Source organism: Pseudophryne corroboree, chromosome 4, assembly GCF_028390025.1.
Source record: "Pseudophryne corroboree isolate aPseCor3 chromosome 4, aPseCor3.hap2, whole genome shotgun sequence".
Classification (NCBI taxonomy): Eukaryota; Metazoa; Chordata; class Amphibia; order Anura; family Myobatrachidae; genus Pseudophryne; species Pseudophryne corroboree.
Window position 1 is genome coordinate 267,679,150 of NC_086447.1, and position 23,595 is coordinate 267,702,744.

Below are 23,595 nucleotides of genomic sequence, written 5' to 3' on the forward strand. Positions count from 1 at the left end.
TTGTGATAACTATACCCAGTTAACAGTATGAACAATAACTGAGCCTCTCTCAACAGATGGCTCATACAATAACCCTTTAGTTAAGCAATAACTATATACATGTATTGCAGAGAGTCCGCACTTGGGACGTGCTCCCAGCATCCACTACGGACTACGAGAAATAGAATTACCGGTGAGTAAATTCTTATTTTCTCTGACGTCCTAGTGGATGCTGGGGACTCCGAAAGGACCATGGGGATTATACCTAAGCTCCCAAACGGGCGGGAGAGTGCGGATGACTCTGCAGCACCGAATGAGCAAACTCAAGGTCCTCCTCAGCCAGGGTATCAAACTTGTAGAATTTTGCAAAAGTGTTTGAACCCGACCAAGTAGCAGCTCGGCAAAGTTGTAAAGCCGAGACCCCTCGGGCAGCCGCCCAAGAAGAGCCCACCTTCCTCGTGGAATGGGCTTTTACTGATTTAGGATGCGGCAGTCCAGCCGCAGAATGTGCAAGCTGAATCGTGCTACAGATCCAGCGAGCAATAGTCTGCTTTGAAGCAGGAGCACCCAGCTTGTTGGGTGCATGCAGGATAAATAGCGAGTCAGTTGTTCTGACTCTAGCCGTCCTGGAAACATAACGTTTCAGGGCCCTGACTACGTCCAGCAACTTGGAATCCTCCAAGTCCCTAGTAGCCGCAGGCACCACAATAGGTTGGTTCAAATGAAACGATGATACCACCTTAGGGAGAAATTGGGGACGAGTCCTCCATTCTGCCCTTTCCATATGGAAGATCAGATATGGGCTTTTACATGACAAAGCCGCCAATTCTGACACACGCCTAGTCCAAGCTAAGGCCAAAAGCATGACCACTTTCCACGTGAAATATTTTAGCTCCACGGTCTTAAGTGGCTCAAACCAGTGGGATTTTAGGAATCCAACACACATTAAGATCCCAAGGAGCCACTGGAGGCACAAAAGGGGCTGAATATGCAGCACCCCTGTAACAATGTCCGAACTTCAGGCAGTGAAGCCAGTTCTTTTTGAGAGAAAAAGGGATAGGGCCGAAATCTTGGCCTTTATGGATCCTAATTTTAGGCCCATAGTCACTCCTGACTGTAGGAAGTGCAGGAATCGACCCCCCTGGAATTCCTCTGTAGGGCCTTCCCGGCCACACACCAAGCAACCTATTTTCGCCATATACAGTGAAAAAGTCTTGCTGTCACATCTTTCCTAGCCTTTATCAGCGTAGGAATAACTGCATCTGGAATGCCCTTTTCCGCTAGGATCCGGCGTTCAACCGCCATGCCGTCCAACGCAGCCGCGGTAAGTCTTGGATCAGACAGCGTCCCTGTTGCAACATGTCCTGACTGAGAGGCAGAGGCCATGGGTCCTCTGAGAGCATTTCTTGCAGTTCCGGGTACCGAGTCCTTCTTGGCCAATCCGGAGCAAAGAATATTGTTCACACTCCTCCGTTTATTACAATTCTCAGCCCTTGGGTCTGAGAGGAAGAGGAGGGAATATATAGACCGACTGGAACACCCACGGTGTTACTAGTGCGACCACAGCTATCGCCTGAGAGTCCCTTGACCCAGCGTAAAACCTTTTTTTATCTTTTTATTGAGGTGGGACGCCATGTAGTCCACCTGAGGCAGTTTCCATCAATTTGCAAAACTGTGTGAAGACTTCCTGATGAAGTCACCACTTTCCCGGGTGGAGGTCGTGTCCACTCCCGGAATAAACACTGCTGACAGTGCGCTTACTTGATTCTCCGCCCAGCAAAGAATTCTGGTGGCTTCTACCCTCGCCACCCTGCTCCTTGTGCCGCCCTGGCGGTTTACATAAGCCCCTGCGGTCTGACTGGATCAGAACCGGTTGGTCGCGAAGCAGGAACTCCGCTTGACTTAGGGCGTTGTATATGGCCCTTAGTTCCAGGATATTGATGTGAAGGCAAGTCTGTTGGCTTGACCACAAACCTTGGAATTTTCTTCCCTGTGTAACTTCCCCCCACCCTCGGAGGCTTGCATTCGTGGTCACCAGGACCCAGTCCTGAATGCCGAATCTGCGGCCCTCGAGAAGGTGAGCACTCCGCAGCCACCACAGTAGAGACACCCTGGCCCTGGGGGATAGGGTGATTAACCGATGCATCTGAAGATGTGATCCGGACCACTTGTCCAGTAAGTTCCATTGTCCTTGCATGGAACCAGCCGAAGGGGATGGCCTCGTATGATGCCATCATCCTTCCCAGGACTCGAGTGCAGTGAAGCACTGACACCTGTTTTGGTTTTCAATAGATTCCTGACCAGTGTCATGAGCTCCTGAGTTCTCTCTATCGGGAGATAAACCTTCTTCTGGTCTGTGTCTAGGATCATGCCTAGGCGAGGCAGATGAGCTGTAGGAACCAACTGCGACTTCGGAATATATAGAATCCAGTCGTGTTGCCGTTTCACTTCCAGAGAAGGTGATACGCTGTCCAGCAACTGCTCTCTTGATCTCGCTTTTATGAGGAGATCATCCAAGTATGTGATAATAGTGACACCTTGCTTCCGCAGGAGCACCATCATATCCGCCATTACCTTGGTGAAATTGGTAATGACAATCCCGTACCGCAATTCTGAGGTACGTCTGATGAGGTGGATAAATGGGGACACGAAGGTATGCATCCCTTATGTCCCGATTCATTTCAGGCTTGCAATGACCGCTCTTAGCGATTCCATCTTGAACCTGAACCTTTTCAGGTATATGTTCAGGGATTTTAATTCAATATGGGTCTAACCGAACCGTCTGGTTTCGGGATTATAACATGGTCGAATAATAACACCCTCTTGTTGAAGGAGGGGATCCTTGACCACCACCTGTTGAAGATACAATTTACGAATTGCAGTTAACACTGGCTCCCTCTCTTGGGGGGAAGCCCGCCGGGTCCTCGGTGAGGGGGCATCTTCTCACAGTCCAGCCTGTATCCCTGCGATACAATTTCTATTGCCCAGGGATCTAACAGGGAGTGAACCCACTTGTGGCTGAACTTACGAAGGCGTGTCCCCACCGGGCCTAGCTCCGCCTGTGGAGCCCCAGCGACATGCAGTGGATTTTTGTAGAGGCCGGGGAGGACTTCTGTTCCTGGGGACTAGCTGTGTTGTACAGCTTCTTTCCTCTGCCCCCGGCTCTGACAAGAAAGGACGCACCTCAGACTTTCTTGTTTCTTTATTCGAAAAGCTGCATTTAATAATGTCGTGCTTTCCTAGGCTGTGCAGGAATATAAGGCAAAATATCAGAATTACCAGCTATAGCTGTGGAGACCAGGCCCGAGAACCTTTCTCCACACAATCCTCAGCCTTCCATATGCCTCTTAAGTCGGCATCATCTGTCCAATGTATATTCTACAGGACACGTCAAGCAGAAATCGACATAGCTTTTGTCTCTAGGACCCAGTATACTCATGTCCCTTTGGGCATGCTTTATAATTATATATCTATCACTTAAGACAGCATCTTAAAATATTTATATGCATACTAGGGTCTCAATCTCTGCTGATAAGGTACCTGTCCACACTGCCACAGCGCTATAAACCCATGCCGACACAATCGCCGGTCTGGGTAGTATACTAGAATGTGCACACTATCTGCAGGATCCCTGAGAATAGCTAGTGCAAACAGGACATGCAAGGGGAAGATTCTCAACACATCCTGGCCCTAGTGGGGAAAGGATACAGCCTGAGAATTCTCTTGTGGGAAGCTGCCGTCTCTTGTCTGGAGATTCCCGCTCTTTTTCCTCATGAGAGGAGGGAAATTTACCTCAGCATTCTTCCCCTTAACATGTGTACTCTCGTGTCAGGGACAGATGAGTCATCAGTGATATGCAAATCATCTTTTATTCCAATAATCATATATTGAATATCTTTTAGCCCTCTTGGCTGTAACTTTACATTATCGTAGTCGACAGTGGAGTTAAACTCTGTGTCGATACTTTGTTATTTTGGATAGTGAACATAGAGAGACTCTGAAGGACTCTGTGACATAGGGACAGACCAGGGAAGATTTCCTTTCTGTTCCCTAACCTTTTGTGCAATAATTTTACCTCAGCACTTACACATATCCAAACAGGTCTCGGCGTTGTTGACGGAGACACCCTCCCACACACTTATCCGCTCTATCACCTCCTTAGAGGAGCCTTTTACCTCAGACATGTCGACACACGCGTACCGACACACCACACACACAGGGGATGCTCTATTTGAAGACAGTTCCCCCACCAGGCCCTTTGGAGAGACAGAGAGAGATTATGCCAGCACACACCACAGCGCTATATAATACAGGGATGTACACTATACTGAGTGATTTTTCCCCTATAGCAGCTTATATACACAGTTTTGCGCCTAAATTTATGTGCCCCCCCTCTCTTTTTTACCCTTTGTGTACCAGGATACTGCAGGGGAGAGCCTGGGGAGCTTCCTTCCAGCTGAGCTGTGAAGAGAAAATGGCGCCGGTGTGCTGAGGAAGAAGGCCCGGCCCCCTCAGCGGCGGGCTTCTGTCCTTTTATGTACTTTAATGGCGGGGGTTAATGCACATATACAGTTTATCAGACTGTATTATGTGCTTTTCGCCAAGTAAGGTAATCTAATTGCTGCCCAGGGCGCCCCCCCCCCAGCGCCCTGCACCCATCAGTGACCGGAGTGTGTGGTGTGCTAAGGGAGCAATGGCGCACAGCTGCAGTGCTGTGCGCTACCTTAATGAAGACCGGAGTCTTCAGCCGCCGATTTTCAACTTCTCTTCGTTCTTCTGGCTCTGCAAGGGGGGCGGCGGCGCGGCTCCGGGACCGGACGACCGAGGACTGGGCCTGTGTTCGATCCCTCTGGAGCTAATGGTGTCCAGTAGCCTTAGAAGCCCAAGCTAGCTGCAAGCAGGTAGGTTCGCTTCTCTCCCCTCAGTCCCACGTAGCAGTGAGTCTGTTGCCAGCAGATCTCACTGAAAATAAAAAACCTAACAAATACTTTCTTTTCTAGGAAGCTCAGGAGAGCCCCTAGGGTGCATCCAGCTCTGGCCGGGCACAGATACTAACTGAGGTCTGGAGGAGGGGCATAGAGGGAGGAGCCAGTGCACACCAGATATAGTACCTAATCTTTCTTTTAAGAGTGCCCAGTCTTCTGCGGAGCCCGTCTATACCCCATGGTCCTTACGGAGTACCCAGCATCCACTAGGACGTCAGAGAAAGTGAAAATAAATTGTGCAATGTGCTTAGCACATACACAGACTGGTAGCAGGTTCTCCTCCTGGGCAACACACAAATATAATAGGAAACACAAATAGCGATAACTGACCATTGTCATCAACCACACGAGTCTGTTCTTTGCAGCAGTCAACAGGCAGACCAATAATTTCCACTTCAACAAAAGGGTCAATGATCTGAAGAAACAATACACAACACAATAAACCAACATACAGTATGAGGAGTCATTATAGTGCAGTATTTCCTAACTCATTGTCATGCTGACTGTCTCATACACAACCACCTGCAGATTAATCATACAGCTATTTGAAAAATGAATGTGTTTTCTTTTCTAGTAACAAACAGGAAAGCTAGAAGAAGCCTTTTTATTGCAGTTACTTTTATGTGATATAGGATGGTAATATCAGATGTACAGTGTATAAGTATAACAAGGACTGATATGTATGTAAAACGTTTCATGTGTTATCAAATCAATGTTACATCCAACCTGTACAAAGGTAATCCAGAAACATGATGTCTGGTAACAGCAAGAGAAAAGGAAGATACATTGATGATTAGTTGTCAAAGTGGATATTTTCCAGAAGCTGCAGAAAGGTATCATAGTGACTATCTAATATACCCACAAAGAACATAAATACATGTAGAAAATAATCCTGCAGAAAATATTCTTATAGTTGGTAAGTAGTGATGTCACTCAATTCAAATATCCTCTATAATAAAAGGCTAAGACTGCTCCTCACCTCTATGGAGGGAATTTTATCATGTTTTGCATGATAGTGAAGACAACAAAGAAACAGAACCACGGCGCCGTCTAGAGATACTGCTATTCTTCTTGTTTGAAGGGACTAACATCCAAACAAATTCAATTCAAGAACGTCGGCCAAGGATTCCAGATCCACCCGTTATCTTCACTCCTCAATTTGGATACCTTTCAATGCATATAGGGCACTAATTTAAGGTCAGTGCTTGACGGGTTATCTCTGTCCTTGGTTTACATTTCCGTACAGATTAATAGGAGAAGAGTAGGAGTGTGAGACAAATATATAAAGAAACCTTTTGGTGCACATAGGGCACTATTCTAAGGTCAGTGCCTAAAAGGGTTCTTGCACTTCACTGCATATTGGTTGAAAGGATTGTGCCTCATTGCTTCATATCTTCCTCTCTTTGGGTATATTCTCCCTAATTGAGGAGTGAAGATAACGGGTGGATCTGGAATCCTTGACCAACGTCCTTGAATTGAATTTGTTTGGATGTTAGTCCCTTCAAACAAGAAGAATAGCAGTATATCTAGAGGGTGCCGTGGTTCTGTTTCTTTGTTGTCTTCATAAATTGTATGTGAGCTAGGTGAGCTCCGAGACAAAACCTGGCTGCAGTCTTTGTTTGGCGCAAGTAGAGAACCACCACTTTTTGTTTTGCATGATAGTGCCCACTAAATGTCGCCCGACGGAGCAATTCAGGTACTGCTTCATTCGGGCTGTTATGTTGTTCCCTCATTTTGATTGCTAATATCAAGTCTTTGAGAGATATAAAATGGAGCAGTTGCTCAAAGCAACCAATTACACCATTTTGTGCTGGATAAAGGACAGTTAGAAGCTGGTTGGTTGTTTTCGGCAACTTCTTCACTTTACCTCTCTCAAAAGTTTGATACATCTCTCTCTTAGTGAGCAGTGATGTCACTTGTGTCACATTACTTAAATGTTCCGTAATGAAAGCAGAACTGCCAGTGAAGATTAAACACCTTACCTTAGTCAAGGATCAACATCGCTCCATACAAGAACTTGCTCTGTCTCAAATTAAATCTTGTGAATTATAAGGAATATTGTACCTCGTACTGTAAAATAAAACAGATATGTGGGGATATATTTACTTAAGTGCAGAAATGGAGGTGCTGCCCATAGCAGCCAACCAGATTCAACTTATCACTAACTAGCACCTTCTAGAAGATAATAGCTAGAATCTGATTGGTTGCTCTGGGCAACATCTCCACTTCAAAAAACCCGCACTTTAGTAAAGATACCCCTAGAAATCATCTTGGAGTTCCACAACCTGTATAAAAACAATCGGCCTGAAGCCTCGTAATATTATGGTCATGGAAAACGCTGGTGGTTTCTAATATTATTACATTTTACACTACAGGGTACATTATTTCCAATGCATTTTCAATAGATTTATATAAAAATGGAGTATGTGCTGTTATAAATGATCCTCAGATTTCAGTTTGCACCTTTTCTATGACACTTTGTCATACTGGAAGAAATGAACATAAACTGCATTTATCTGTTACACCTGTTGATTCTGAGACATATTTCTGTATACAATTATGCTGACTTATAGAAAGCACAATAATAAAAAATTTTCAGTGATGTAGATAATCTAAGTTCTAATTTAATACTGCCAGCAAGAGGCAAGGATTCTCTTTTCAAGGGTGAACCATTACAGACCAGTGTTTTGGCACCACATATTGGGGAAGATATATCAACAGTGTAAAGAGTGGAGAAGTGGCTAAGCGGAGAAGTTGCCTTTGGCAACAAATCAACTTATACCTATTATTTTATAGCATGTACTGGATAAATACTACCTCAAAAATCATTGGTTGCTAAGGACAATCTCTAAACTTGTCCACTTCTGCACTCTTTACACTGCTTTATACTAGGGTGGCCAATCCTGGGCCATGTTTTCAATCCAGGGTATCGGGATTGAAAAATGGTCAATCCCGGGATACCTGGGATTGGCTTTTCCCTATGTGGCCGCCCCCTCGCCCCGCTCCGCGCACATAACTCACCGTATATCGCAGGCGGGCGGGTGGGAAACATTCTCTTCTCTCTCCCGGCGGCGGTCAGCAGCGGGTGACGGCGCAGAGTGACCTCTCACTGCACGTCACACTGCGCTGGGGAGCCGGGAGGAAGAAGCCGGGCAGCGTCTGGGAGTCCGAAGGACGCTCAACGCTGATCCCTCAATCCCCGGGACTGGAGCTTCCAATCCCGGGATTGAATCCCAGCGATTTTTGGGCCTAAATCCCAGGATCCTGCCGCTCCCGATCCTGGGATTGGCCTCTCTACTTGATACAGAAACCCCATTGTCTCATATATAACTTTAGAACACATATGAAGAGTCAGATTGAACCTCTACTGGATGTCAGGCTCACCTCCCCTCTGTCACCAAGCATTGAATCTGGAGGTTTTGGCAATTGCTGACCACTGATAATCTTTAGAATAAGCTGCTTTTTAGGGCCTGCAGGTAGTGGATCTCCAGAAAATGGATTAAACACACCTACAAGAGTATAAAAAAATATGAAAACATGTTATAAATTAACAAACATAAGAGTAAAGGCTGCAGTTGACATAAACACATTAGGAAATAAAATAACTGAAATAAAATAACTTCCTATTTAGCTCCCAGGTAATTCTCAGTTTGTGTACTTTATTCCTGTAAATTCAGAACATTCAACTGTCTAGCCCCAAACATATGTATTTTTCACAACAATGTGGTCTATTGGGGCTTTAGCATGGGAGACATGCCACTGTCTGATCCCCGGTAGAGTGGTTATGGTTACTGTGGTTGTATACAGGCTATGGATTGACAGACCAATTGTTACAGTATGTGCCTCCCACATGCACTGCATAACTAAACCTACTATCGGCTGGCGAGTACAAATATTATATATGCAAGTGCGCGACCAACAGCAGCAGGTAAGAGGAAGGTCAATTCCTCAAAAACTAAACAATAGATAGAGAGAAATGTGTACCAACGCTGGCTCCTGAGGAAGCTGGACTGTACCAGTGAAACGCGTTGAGCTTACTTTATTCAAATCTGGACTTCACTCTCCATTGGCCTGCTAAAGCCTTGTCACCCTTCGGCACATCCTTTGGACCTCGCTCCCATCACTGAATCAAATCACCTAAACCGGTCTAACCAGCACCCCTACAGCTACAAATGGACTTGCTCCAAGGCTGATGCTTACCAACGTGGGGACCCGGTAACTATTTATCTACAGTGAATTGCATAAAGGGAGGCTGTCCTAGCCTAGGAATGGACAAATTCTAATATAGGAGATTGTGAAACCCATGAAAGTTTTACCAGACAAAGATATATCTTAATTTTACTGCCATCTTGTGGCAAGAGGAATTCCTTCTTTTTAGCAATGTTATATATGATATATAAATAAATTGTTACTTTTTTACATAAGAACACACCATCCTTATTATTATTATTATTACTATTAATTTATTGTTAATGTATTTTTAATTTTATTATTGACTTGCACAGCCAGCGTTGGTACACATTTCTCTCTATCTATCGGCTGGCGAGTGCCCACTGTACCAATCACACAAACTTAAACATCATTATAATAATAAAGACACAGAAATGTTAAATTGTCAGATAAATGGTCAGCTGTTTTTTATTGAAAGATTAAATGAATAAATAATATGGTAGATGAGAAAGGATAGCCAAAATCAGTACAGCCCATCAATGCACAACTTAGGGGGAGATGTACTAAGCAGTGATAAAAGTGAAGAAGTGAGCCAGTTGCCCATGGCAACTAATCAGCATTGATGTAACATTTAGAATTTGCATACTATAAAAGTATACAGAGCAGCTCATTGGTTGCCATGGGCAACTTATGTCCCCTTCAAACATGCATTGCAGGTGGAGACCGGGCAGTGTACCCTTATCAATGTAGACAACCCATCCCATAAAAGTGGTGCTGTTGGCCCGTAGGGGTAATACAGTGAAGGAATGTGAGTGCAACCAATAAACTTGCACTCAGGCTGATGATCTGCCGTTCTTTCCGTCCAAAAAACCAACAAACCACCTAAAAGAACAACCGATCAAAAAAAGGAGGGGAGGAAGATTCAGCCGATCAAAGAGACCGGTGTCTTAAGGCCACAGGCATAAATAAAATACTTCAAACACACCCATTAAATAGTCATAGGCTATTAGATAACATGTTACCAGCACATACACCAGCCTCTTTGTCTAGCGGTTTAATTCAAATGAGGTTTATCAATCCTTCTATTCTTCTTGCAGCTGCACTGAGACATAGGACTGATTACTCTGATCATCATGCTGTAGTGAATAATGCGCCATGGTGTTATAGGACTTTGATAACAAGACACATTGGGGCTGATTCAGGTTGGATCGCAGTGTGCGATCCAACCGCAAAAAATGAGAAAAAGATGCGGGCGCATGCGCAGCGCCCATCCTGCACATGTTCTGGGGGGCCGAAAGAAAATGTTCTGGGGGGTCACAGAAAATGCGATTGCCTCAGCCTGTCAATCAAGCAGAGGCGGTCACAGGGGGGCAACGCTCCATTTCCAGGGAGGATACGGAGCGTTGCGGGGGTGGAGGCGTGTGATTTCGGCGGCTGTGTGACATTACACACAGCCACCACGATCGGAAACATGGCAACAGAAGGCATCCTTAATTTCTGCTTGTTGAAGGGGGGGATAATTAGCAGAATTTGCAGCCCTTACTGAATCAGGCCCATAGGGCGGTATTCAAATGATACATCACGCCCAATCCCCGTTATCACGCATATCACGCCCATAGTAATCAGGTTTAGCTGTGTAAATGGTTGGGAGCCCTTCAGCAGAAACAGAACGGGTGTGGAAGGGGGGGGGGGGGGTGTGAAAAGAATTGAATACCGCCCATAAAGTATGTGGATGTGGCAATCTTCCCTGTACGAATCCAACATTATAATTTACAGTAACTAAGGGAATTTCACACAAGATCGTATGAAACTTTATATTTACTGTTTGTAAATAGCATTAAAAAAGATATTTTAAAACGTAAAAAAACAAAAAGTTGAAAAACTATACAGGTAGTGTGCATTTTTCTTTCAGTGGTATACCATAAGAAAATAAGGTGTGTGTACAAATTTAATTTATTATACTAACAAAAAATTGCTGTATCCATTGTTTTCATAATAATATCTGTGAAGAGAGATTTTAATGACGACTTTCCATCATGTTACAAATGCCACATCACACAGAGGGCCTAATTCAGCATGGATTGTTCATCTGAGAAATTGCAGTTGTCTGCGAGTAGAAAGTCGCCGCCCTGACAGAAAGAAAAAACGCCCCATGCAAATTTGCGACTGCATCGCAGATCGCCATACACTCGCAGAAGTATACGCAAATCCTGAAACTTTGAAGTCTTTGTCGCCTGAACATATGTGATTAGGTCTGAGGCGGCAACCAATCTTCGACTGAGACAGGCTGGAAGTGGTCTTCGCTGACGTTAGAGACTCTCCCCAAAAAACGCCTACGCACACCTGCGTTTTTCTGACACACCCAGAAAATAAGGCAGAGGCGGTCGCTGGGCGGGAGGGGACTGGACGGCGGCGGTAAACCGCCATTTAGGGGGCACGGTCCGGCCAACGCAGGCGTGGCCAGACCGTTGGGGGGCAGGCCGCGGCGGCTGCATGATGTCATACGCAGCCGCTGCGACCCGGGGCAGCGAAGAGGTTCTCCCGGCCAGCCGCAGGAGCTGCGCTGGCCGGGAGTAACTCCTGAGATGCAAAAGCATTGCTGCTGTGCGATGCTTTTGCATTTCTGCGAGGGGGACGGCACTGACATGCGGGGCGGACTAGCCCCGTGCTGGGCGTCCCCCCGCATGTCTGTGCCTGATCGTAGCTGTGCTAAATTTAGCACAGCTACGATCAACTCGGAATGACCCCCATAAGACGGTGTCACATTATTTTGCAGTGTAATAAAATGTACAGGTTGATTTTATTAAACACTTAACATTAAGAGTAGAAATAGATGTACCACACTGATTAAACTTCTGCATCTACAAATGAAAAGAGTGTAATACCTTTGCACATCTGCTGAGGCTTAAGGACATATCCACAGTTGCCATTCACCTTGAATTTTGCACGATTTAATTCCATCATGCGTCCTTCTGTCTGGTAGTTGAGTGCCACTGTAGACAGAAAGAGTTCTGGGTAAATGTAGAGAACAGACACACGAGAGCAACGTATAGTATGTGCTAGGGCCGTAACTAGGTGTGTGCTGCAGGGTAGGGGCGTTGTTTGCGGCACTTGTCAATTATCTGTTTTCATTTCTTTCACTTGCAGCTTTCCCCCTTTTTGAAGCCCAGCATTTCCTGATTGCCACTGTCTCCTACCCTGACCACTTCTGTCACTAATACCTATACAACATTCATGAACTCAACTTGAGATTTCTATGTTATTCAGTCACTCTATCCTTTATTACATTTCAAGATGCTGACATACCCAGGATTCAAAGCTTACCTGTGGCATTGCAGTCAGACAATCTATTCATTGAGCTATCTGCCCTTGCATAGAAAGGTAGATAATTCTAAGCTAGAGAACAGTAGCAGATGTACATTACATAGTGTATATTTAAGAGTCTCTTTTGTTTAACTTATATCCTTCTAATCAGTCTGTTGACTAAATGATTTTAAGATCATATCTTGTGCTCATCATTAAGACAGTAAACAACAGAAGACCCACAGTAACCTCTGCAGTAATTAAAGCTTTTAGATGGATCACAGTGACCACAAACATGTATTATATGTATTTTCATTGTATATTTAATCTGTCATGGCTTCTGAGGGATCTTTGTACAGTGACGAAAGATAAATGTAATACGCACTTTTGACTTATTGAAAGTGTATATAGAGCTAGACAGAAAGGTTACTCAGGAACTACAAGCTACACCTGTTTCCAACAGAGTTCTGCTTGCAGTTTTCTCTTTCTTGTCCGTTTTGAGCATAGAAGGGGCACACCCACAACCCAATTCTTGGCAAGTGCACAGAACATGGGTGGTCATTAAGAGATGTTCGCTCGCTGCTGATTTTCGCAGCGCAGCGATTATGTGAAAAAATGGCAAAAATGCGCATGCGCTAAGTACTTTCACACAAAACTTAATAGATTTACACAAGCTCGAACGACGTTTTTTCATCGCTCGAGTGATCGTAGTGTGATTGACAGGAAGTGGGTGTTTCTGGGCGGAAACTGGCCGTTTTCAGGGAGTGTGCTAAAAAACGCAGGCGTGCCAGGTAAAAAAGCAGGAGTGGCTGGTGAAACGGGGGAGTGGTTGGCCGAACGCAGGGCGTGTTTGTGACGTCAAACCAGGAACTAAACGGACTGAGGTGATCTAGGAGTAGGTCTGGAGCTACTCAGAAACTGCAGCAAATTATTTAGTAGCAGTTCTGCTAATCTTTCGTTCGCAATTCTGCTAAGCTAAGATACACTCCCAGAGGGCGGCGGCCTAGCGTTTGCAATGCTGCTAAAAGCAGCTAGCGAGCGAACAACTCGGAATGACCACCATGGCTCTGTGCGACCATTAGCAGGTTTGTCAGGCTGGAAATGAACAAGGTGCCACCACTAAGTCCAGCCTTCTACAATTAGGACACACGCCCACATTCCCAGCCTCCAAACTTGCATGTACTCTCTTTTGCATCATTCATTAAGAATCAGGGTACATTGGTGTTATATTTATTATATTTCCCCTTTGTGTGTTTAAAATATTTTGCTCGCATGCATAAATACTGTTTATATTGTAAAAAGAAAAGGATTATTATGTTTGTTGAAATTAACCTAGAAAAGCACTGTCTTTACACCGTTGAAATCTGGTGATATGAGATGTTAATCCCGGGGTATCTCACCGCTAAACTGGCTGGAAGAACTGGTATCAGTGGTGTTCCAAAATTCTCACATACTCCACCAATGCGTTTCAACTGGTTCAGTCTTTGTCAAGGTGACCTTTTCCACGACAACTCGTACCGGGTGAAAGACACTGCACTGTCAGAGGCTTTAAAGAAACCTTTATAGGTTTTTTCTGGGGTATTTTGAAGTAAGCACACATGTGAGGAGCTTACTTTTGAACATCTCATATCACTGTTGTACTGTGCTGCATTTCATCTGTTTTTCTGGTCTCCCATTTGTGGTGAATTACCAACATTTTACGATTTTAAGTAATTTTACAATAAATTTATATGAACCTTCACACGTCCCTGCGTGTTTATGCTTAATACCGAGCCTAATACGAAGTCAGGAAGTGAATGAAGATGGAATGAAGACTAACTGAAAAAGAAACCGTTATATGGAAGAACGGCGTCTTTCAAAGTAAGCACGAATGTGAGCATTCATTTTAATAAAGTTCACACGAGATTTTCCACGACAACTCGTACCGGGTGAAAGACACTGCACTGTCAGAGGCTTTAAAGAAACCTTTATATGTTTTTTTCTGGGGTATTTTGAAGTAAGCACACATGTGAGGAGCTTACTTTTTCTCATACACCAGGGTGATCCTTTACAGATAGAAGCACACTCGTAAAACCACCAGAGTATAAGGAATCCTGGAAGAAGTCACCTCCCCATTACCCATTGACTCTGGGATCTTAAATTGACTCTCTGTACACCATCTGTGTGTTTTTTCTTTTACTTATTACCTCATGGACTCGGAACTATATGAGAACGATTCATAAGAAGTTTCTGGACTTTCCCAGCGTTCTCCTATGGACATTTGATCATTGCGACCAATCATCACGGTAACCGCATAGTGTTTGCGCCACCAGTGGGTAGAAAGATTGTTGGGAGGGGCTGGGAAAGACCCGGCGGTCTTGGTGCATGTTGGCACCAACAACAAAGTTAGTGGAAAGGTGGTATGTCCTTAAGAAAGATTATAGGGACTTAGGCCAGAAATTAAAGGCAAGGACATCTAAGGTAATATTCTCCGAAATATTATCTGTGCCACGCGCTAGCTCAGGAAGGTAAATGTGTGGCTTAGGGATTGGTGCAGGAAAGAGGGGTTTGTGTTTCTAGAACATCTGGCGGACTTCTCAGTCAGGAGCCATTTTTTTTGTCGCAATGAATTGCACCTGAATGAGGAGGGGCAGCAGTGCTGGGGGAAAGGATGGTTAGAAGGTTGGAAGAGCTTTTAAACTAGGTGCTGGGGGGGGGGGGGGAGGGTTTAGCTAGAAACTATGGGTCATACAGTGAGAATGGTGAGGATGGAGATAGTGAACGAAATTGGGGTGGACAAGGGGGGAGGGAAAGAGCAGCTGGCAAGGGTATTACCATGGGTACTAACAAGGGTATTACCAAAGGTATTGCCAAGACACTAACTAATGACAATTATGGGTCATAGAAAATGATGTCCCTAGCACAAGGGGAAATACTTATCTTAATTGTATGTATGTAAATGCTAGAAGCCTTACAGGTAAAAAGGGGGAACTAGAAGTCCTTGCAGCAAGCAAACAGTATGATATTATAGGCATTACTAAAACTGGTGGGACAAATCTCATGATTGGACAGTCAATTTAGAGGGTTATACGCTGTTCAGGAGAGACAGATTAAATAAACGGCGGGGGGGGGGGGGGTATGTCTTTATGTAAAGCAGTTTTTAAAACCTGATATACAGGAAGAAATTCACGAGGGGACTGTAAATATTGTTGAGACGTTATGGATAGAAATTGCATGCGGGGGGAAAGGGAACAAAAATGATAGTATTGAGGCTATGCTACAAGCCACCTGGTATTAATGTGTCTGATTAGGAAATTTTACTGAAGCAAATTGAAAAAGCAGCAGGAGTAGGAGACGTAATAGTGATGGGAGATTTGAACTTCCGGGGATAAATTGGACAAATTATTCATGTGATACTGCTAGGGGTAATATGTTTTTAAACACACTAAATGATAACTACTTTCTTCAACTAATCGAGGAACCAACTAGGTACAATACAATCTTAGACCTGGTATTAACTAACAATGGGGAATTGATATCAAATATTATAGTAGGGGAGCCCATGGGAAACAGCCACAACAATATGGTCACATTCAATATCAGTTTTTCATAAGCAGTCCTATATTGGCTCAACTAGGACTCTAAACTTTAGCAAAGCCAACTTTGACATGCTGAGGGAAGCTTTAAGGGACAATGAATGGGAAACTTTGTTTCAAGGAAAAAATACTATGGAGAAATGGGAGGTATTAAAATCAATGCTCAATAATACTACTTGCAAATTTATTCCCATGGGAGGCAAAGGACTAAAAATTCCAGACCAATGTGGCTTAACAAAAAGATTAAGCAACTAATGGGCAAAAAAGGCGAGCATTCAAAAAATACAAATCAGACGGGAATGCGGAGTCATTCCAGCACTAGAAGGATTGTAACAAAATATGCAAGAAAGAAATAAGAGTGACTAAAGTAGAAACTGAAAAGCTAGTAGCAAAGGAAAGCAAATCAAACCCACATTTTTTTTTAAATATAGTAAACAGCAAAAGATTAAAGAAGGAGAGTATAGGCCCTTTAAAGGACAAGCTGGGAGTCTTAATAAAAAACGATAATGACAAAGCGGACAAATTAAATGAGTTTTTTCATCGATATTTACAAGAGAGGACCAGATGCAGGGATTAACACACAATCTCAACAAAGATAATGTCCCAAACTAATTAAGGGGACAGAGATGCTGGAATATGAAGAAATGCTTACAAGGCTAGGCATGTTTACACTGGAAAAGAGGAGACTAAGAGGGGACATGATCAACATTTAAAAATATATAAGGGGACAATACACAGAGCTTGCAAGGGATCTGCTTTTGGTAAGAGCAACACAGAGGACACGAGGACACCTGCTTAAGTTAGAGGAGAGGAGATTTCGCACACAGAGGAGAAAAGTTTTTTTCACAGTAAGGACAATACGTGTTTGAAAATCCCTGCCTGAGAGAGTAGTAATGGCGGACTCGGTCAACACTTTGGCTAGATAAATTCCTAATGGATAATTATATACAGGGTTATGTATGCACTGTAGTTATTTAAAAAAAAAAAAGCGAGGAATAAACACAGTGGCCAACATTAGCAACAGATAAAATTAGTCCTAAAAATAATACAGCGTAGGAGACAACAAATAGGTTGAACTCGATGGACAAATTGTCTTTTTTCAACCTCAGAAACTATGTTACTATGCGTGCACTAGCAGTATCTTTAAATATATATATATATATATATATATATATATATACCACTTCATTCCCCCGGTGGGCCCTTCGTGTCCCAGTCCAAAACTGTGCAAAGTACAATAAAGCAGAACATATTGCTTAATTATTTTAAACAATATCAAGAAAACAACATGTTCTATAGTCAATGTTATAATATACACTTCATAAATAGAAACAGTACTAAATTGATGCACACCTAGCTGGATCCCAGCATTCCAATATGGTACTGGATTAAAGTTACTGGAGTCTATCCTGTATGCTGATGGATAGATCCTGGTGAGCTGCTTCTGGTTATACAACATGAACTGTTCTGACTTCTGCTGAACCACTTGGTGGGCTCTGGTCTCACTGAACGACAAGACATTTCCTGAAGACCCTGAAATGCAACCAAGAGTAGAATTAGAAATGGACATTTCAAGCAAAGAGGAAGTGAGTGCAGCTTACTTCTGCTGAGGGGACATATGTGAAAGGAGTACACATCATTAACAAAATCATGGCGCTCTAACTCTTCATTAAAATAACTGAAAAGGAAGCTTGAACTTGTTGGTTTTGTTATATTCAAATAATGTAATATAATATCAAATATAAATTAAATAATAACAAAGTGTAACAAGAACACTGGAATAGTGTTGGATGGCAGGTATATGTGCCCCAGGTTTCCTACCTGTGTGTGTTTTAATACCCCAGGTTTGACTGAGAGCTTTTTGGCTTTTAGTAAGAGCCGGTTAAGGTGTCCTGTAGTATGGATGTAAGAAAGGAGGGTGGGCTCCATCCATAAGACCAGTCCAGTTCTTAGGGCTTGTAGCATCAGAGCAGGCTACTAAGTGATTTCATCTGCATGAGGGTGTTAAAAAGCCTGATCAATAGGGCTCTCACACTGCCTGGGGAAAAGGGACTGCACAGTCTCTGTGAGAGAAAACCTGCTACTGGATACAAGTGAGCTATACTCTGTGACTTGTTGCGTATGGTTTTGTACTGTTAGTTAGGAGTGACTTATGTTTAGCTAATTGCCAGACAGCAAGATGTTTATTTTGATGTTTTTTATTTTATTTCTCTGCTTAATAAAACTGATGAGGCCAGTTGCACCAGAAACCTTGGACTTGTGTGATCTCTCAGCTGCTGTGGACTGCCATCTAGCCCAGGAGTTCCCCTAACCCTGTTACAAAAGTCCAAAATGCCATATGACAATAGGTTTATATTTACATATTAAATAACCATTTGGAGGAAAAACTAATGAAAAGTGAGTCGCTCTCAAGACAAAATTTGGTCAAGTTTGTGTCCTTTGTATCGCAAAAGCAGATAATAATAATAATAACAACAACAACAACAACACATTCAATTTACAATATAACAGAAATATTTCTATCCATAATATAATATACAAAAATAATCCTGGAACTTCTCACAAGTTGATAAAGGACTAAAGGACACGTACTAAGCAGTGATAAAAGTGGAGAAGGGAGCCGGTGGAGAAGTTGCCCATGGCAACCAATCAGCTGCTCTGTATACTTTTAAAGTATGCAAATTAGAAATGTTAGATCAATGCTGATTAGTTGCCTTGGGTAACTTCTCCACTGGCTCACTTCTCCACTTTTATCACTGCTTAGTACATGTCCCCCTTAAATACTCATCAGCGGAATATTCCTCTGATTAAACTGGCAGTGGACATGAGATCTGATTAGAAAAGGGTCTTTTTTATTTTGATATTTTCCTGGATATACCACTATCTCCTGAGCTCTTCTGGATATAGTCCTGCTGCTCTGGTGACAAGTGAGATACAGTCAGGTACATAAATATTGGGACATCGACACAATTCTCATATTTTGGGCTCTATACACCACCACAATGGATTTGAAATGAAACAAACAAGATGTGCTTTAACTGCATACTTTCCGCTTTAATTTGAGGATATTTACATCCAAATCAGGTGAACGGTGTAGGAATTACAACAGTTTCTATATGTGCCTCCCACTTTTTAAGGGACCAAAAGTAATGGGACAAACTAAACAATCCTAAATCAAACTTTCACTTTTTTTTTTTTTTTAAACAACGATTTCTTTATTATTTTAAGAAATTGGCATGACAGCGTATACAAGTACAAAGGGTACACCGATGAAGACATTGCAAGTAAATAGGTATAACAATATATCAGTTTTGACAGGGAAGAAGTGTAGATCCCACCTAAGGGAGTCAAAGGTAAAAGACAGAGGAAGTATAGTAACTAAACATATCCATCAATATATGGTAAAACTTTTCCTATGTGGAAGGGATATTTGACCAGAATGGACCCATCATTCGTAGTAAAACTAACGAACGTGTAGAAGTCTGGAAACATATCCCTTTGTAAATAACCGTGTCTAACTGAGCTTAGTTATAAAAGCCCACATCGCTGTTCCCAGCCCAAAAAAAAAGAAAACACATAGAGAAGTAAAATAAAAATAAAATAAAATAAATAAAGCAAAATAAGAGTAAGAGCTAGTAACAGATAAATTATTATCAGAGTAAAATTACAAACCAGGATATGGGGAGGGGTTGGAAGGGGGGTAGGGGGGAGTAGATATTCGCGACATCAGGTAGTTATCTTTAAGAGAGCTCTCTGTTAGACCTGAACCTAGACCGATACCAAACATATTATCATATTGGGTAGCATCCGTCGGGGGATTGAAGGATTAGGTCACGTGGCTGTATCTAAGTGAGGTTACGTAAGAGTTGCCATTCTGTGTTTTCGAAAATTGCCATAATGGTGTTTTGAGTGGAGAGATCTAAAGAAGAGATAAAAGATTCCCATTTCGAATGAAATTTCTCTACATTCTTATTTAAATCTGGGAAGGTATCTCTCCTATCAAAATACATCAATTGAAGCAATTTTTGTCTGACTTCCAATATGGATGGAGCAGTCTTGGATATCCAATGAACCAAGATGATCTTCTTGGCTACTGTGATTATAATCGATAGTAAAGGTAAAATGAATGGTTTACGAGTACCTAGGGTCCAACCCCTAAAATCAGCTAAAAGACAAGCAGAGGGATTTGGTAGGAGGTGGAGATTGAACAGAGAGTTTATGTAATTAATTAATTTGCACCAGAAGCGTTTGATCTTCCCACAAGTCCACATACAATGGAAGAAATCTGCTTTAGAGGCGCAGCATTTAAGACAGGAGCCATCATTTTCAGGGAACATGCGAGCCCTCTGAAACGGAGAAACATATGCTCTGTGTAGAGTTTTTAAATGTACTTCTTGTAAATATGAGGATTTCAAATGCTTCAGCGTGGTTTCGAAATGAATTACAATATCATCGGAAGTGTGTATTGTCCCTATATCAGATTGCCATGCTTTCAAAAGCTTAGACCATGCCAATGATGTAGAATCAGGGGAAAGAAGAGAATAAAGCATTTTAATATGGTAAGGCCTAGATTTTAGAGCCTTAAATAAACTGTTTAGAGGATCCGTAGAAAGAACAAAGCGCGTGGAGGGAGACAGGGACAATGCATAGTGTCTAGATTGTAAATACATAAAGAAGTTCCGATCAGAAAGTTGGTATGTAAGTTTTAGTTCTGAATAGGGGAGCAGGGGGCCTCCTGGGTCAAAGATTTGTGAAGTTAAAAATAGACCTTTCTGTTTCCAGTTCAGATATTCAGCATTTGTCAGTGAGGGAGGGAATGAGGGGTTTCCCCATAGTGGGACATAAGGAGATGAGAGGTGATTTCTGAGTAATTTTTTGTTAATGGACTTCCATGCCAAATAAACATCGTGAAACATTATGTTCTGTAAGATGGTGGGTGGGATGTCTCTTTGTTTAGAGTGAAGTAAGGCACTGGGAGCAAATGGAGAGAAGATGGCGCAATCCAATGCTAGGTCAGTGTAAGTGGAAGAATTCAATAACCAATCATTAATAACCCTGAATTGGACCGAGAGGAAGTATCTATGGAGATTGGGAGCATTCATTCCTCCTTTGGAGCGGGGAGATTGAAGTTTGTCTAGAGCAATTCTAGAGCGTTTTTGCTTCCATAAGAAGCGAGAAGTAAGACTGTCAAATTTAGAGAAGTCTGATTTGGAGAGTCCAATAGGGAGCATTTGCAGGGCATAGAAAATTTTCGGAAAAATAATACTTTTAACAATTGCTAGACGGCCAAGGAGGGAAAGGGGAAGGTTCATCCAGGACTCATATAGGGTCGATATCTTCGTTAGGATTGGGGAAAAGTTCAGTTTATATAAGGAAGAGAGGTCAGAGGGAATGTGGACACCCAGGTATTTAATACTGTCAACTTTAGTAAAATGGGATTGCTTTAAGAAAGAGGGAGGGTTGGTCAGTCGGGGACTAGATAAAGTAAGTAGTTCAGACTTGGCAATGTTAATTCTGAAGCCCGCCACACCCCCAAAAGAATGTATCAGAGACATTACGTTGGGGATTGTGGTTTCAGGTCGGGACAGAAATAGTAACATATCATCGGCGAAAAGAGCCGTCTTTAAAACAACATCACCAATTCGAACGCCTTCAATCAGTGAAGAGTTGCGGATAGAAACCACCAGGGGTTCAATTGCCAGCGCAAACAGCAAGGGAGAGAGTGGACATCCCTGTCTTGTGCCTTTATGTATGGTGAACGGAGTAGAGGAGTAACCATTACATATGAGTTGGGATTTTGGGGAGGTATATAAGGTTTTTAGTAGCAAGATAAATGAGGGAGGGTAACCAAATTTCTCTAGAGTCAAAAATAGATGAGGCCATGTTATAAGGTCAAAGGCCTTTTCTGCATCTAAAGTTAAAACTACATTGTGAGGGGAATCTCGAGTGTCAGTAACCAACAAATGTTGAATTGTAGCCAACACCCGTCTAACATTCCGGACAGAGTGACGTCCACAAATGAAACCTGTTTGATCAGGGTGTATGACATGTGGTAGAGAGAACTTCAATCTGTCGGCCAGGATTTTTGTTAAAATTTTGTAATCTAAATTTAGGAGGGAAATGGGACGGTATGATGCGGGGCTAGAAAGGTCTTTACCTTGTTTTGGGAGTACCTTGATGATGGCCGAATTAAAGTGAAGAGGAATCGTATTAGTGGCTATTATATGATTGTAGAAGGCAGTCAGATATGTGGCTATTCTTGGGGCTAGGTGTTTATAAAATTCTCCTGACAATCCGTCGGGACCAGGGGCCTTGGAGGGTTTTAATTTAGAAATCACCTGTTGAACTTCTTCACAAGTAATCGGGGACATCAAAGATGGAAAATCATCTGTTGAAAATTGTGGGAGATCTGGGAATTCCCAAGCCGAAGATAGGGATTGAGTGGCGAAAGGAGAAGAGGTTAAGGTAGGATGGGGAGAATACAGTTTTTCATAGTATACTTTCATTATATCTGATATTTGTTGAGGATCTGTGGTAAATGTTCCTTCAGCCGTCAATAGCGGGTGTACTGTCATGGGAGTGAAAGTGCCTTTTAAGAGATTCGTGAGCATTTTGCCCGTTTTATTGCCAAATTTGTGGAATTTATAGTCAATTTTAAATTTGTATTTATCGCCCATAGATGTTAATAGTTCATTAAAGTGCAATTTTTGTGTGAGATAGACGTGTTTATTAGCAGGGGATGGAGTCAGAGTATAGGACTGGTATGCATTTGTAAGGGCTTGTTGAGCAGATATATAGGACTGTGCATATTTTCTTTTAAGTGCTGAGGTATAAGAGAGAATTTCCCCACGTAACACCGCCTTAGAGGCCAACCAAAAGAGGGACGGGTCAGATTCTGCATGAGACTCATTATTATGAGAGTAATTATCCCAGGCAGCATCCAACATATCACCAAACCTGGAGGACGTCATCAAGTGAGATGGAAATCTCCATTGGGGGGGAGTTCTGTATGCAGGTCTTATGAGTAATGAGAACCAAATCAGGGCATGGTCAGAAATCGCTATTGATTCAATATCTGAGTCCGTGACATTTGGGAACAATTGGTGGGAAATAAAAGTGTAATCAATACGTGACAGAGTACCGTGTGCAGCGGAAAGGCAGGTATAATTCTTATCCGTCGGGTGCAGGGCTCTCCAAATATCTACTAAAGTTAGAGACGAACATAGGTGCGAGATACCTATTTTGGGGGGGTGAGGGGGGGCTCCAGAGGAGTATGAGCGGTCTAAATGGGGAGAAGTGATCAAGTTGAAATCCCCACACATTACTAGGTTATTATGGGCATGAGGAATGAGTTTAGAAATCAACTGTTGGAAAAATGCTTTGCTGTAAGCGTTGGGTGCGTATACATTGCAAAAGGTGTATGGGATATTATATAAAGTGAGTTCGACAAGGAGAAATCTACCATCAGGGTCTGCATCAACTCGTGTCACCTCAACTGGTATATTGCGTTTAGCAAGTATAACTACTCCACGTGCTTTGGAGGTAAATGGTGCGTCCGCAATCAGGGACCACTGAAGCATTTG

General features: G+C 42.8%; 1 protein-coding gene across 1 annotated transcript in view; it reads right to left on the bottom strand.

Annotated features, from left to right (window-relative positions):
* PLCH1 (phospholipase C eta 1) overlaps positions 1-23,595 on the bottom strand; it is a 469,798-nt gene that overhangs the window by 14,484 nt on the left and 431,719 nt on the right. Inside the window, exons 16-19 of the mRNA XM_063916111.1 lie at positions 17,366-17,545; positions 12,020-12,127; positions 8,349-8,473; positions 5,295-5,379 (exon numbers count right to left, since the gene is read on the bottom strand). Coding sequence (XP_063772181.1) covers positions 5,295-5,379; positions 8,349-8,473; positions 12,020-12,127; positions 17,366-17,545 — 498 coding nt within the window. The remainder of the gene's footprint in view (positions 1-5,294; positions 5,380-8,348; positions 8,474-12,019; positions 12,128-17,365; positions 17,546-23,595) is intronic.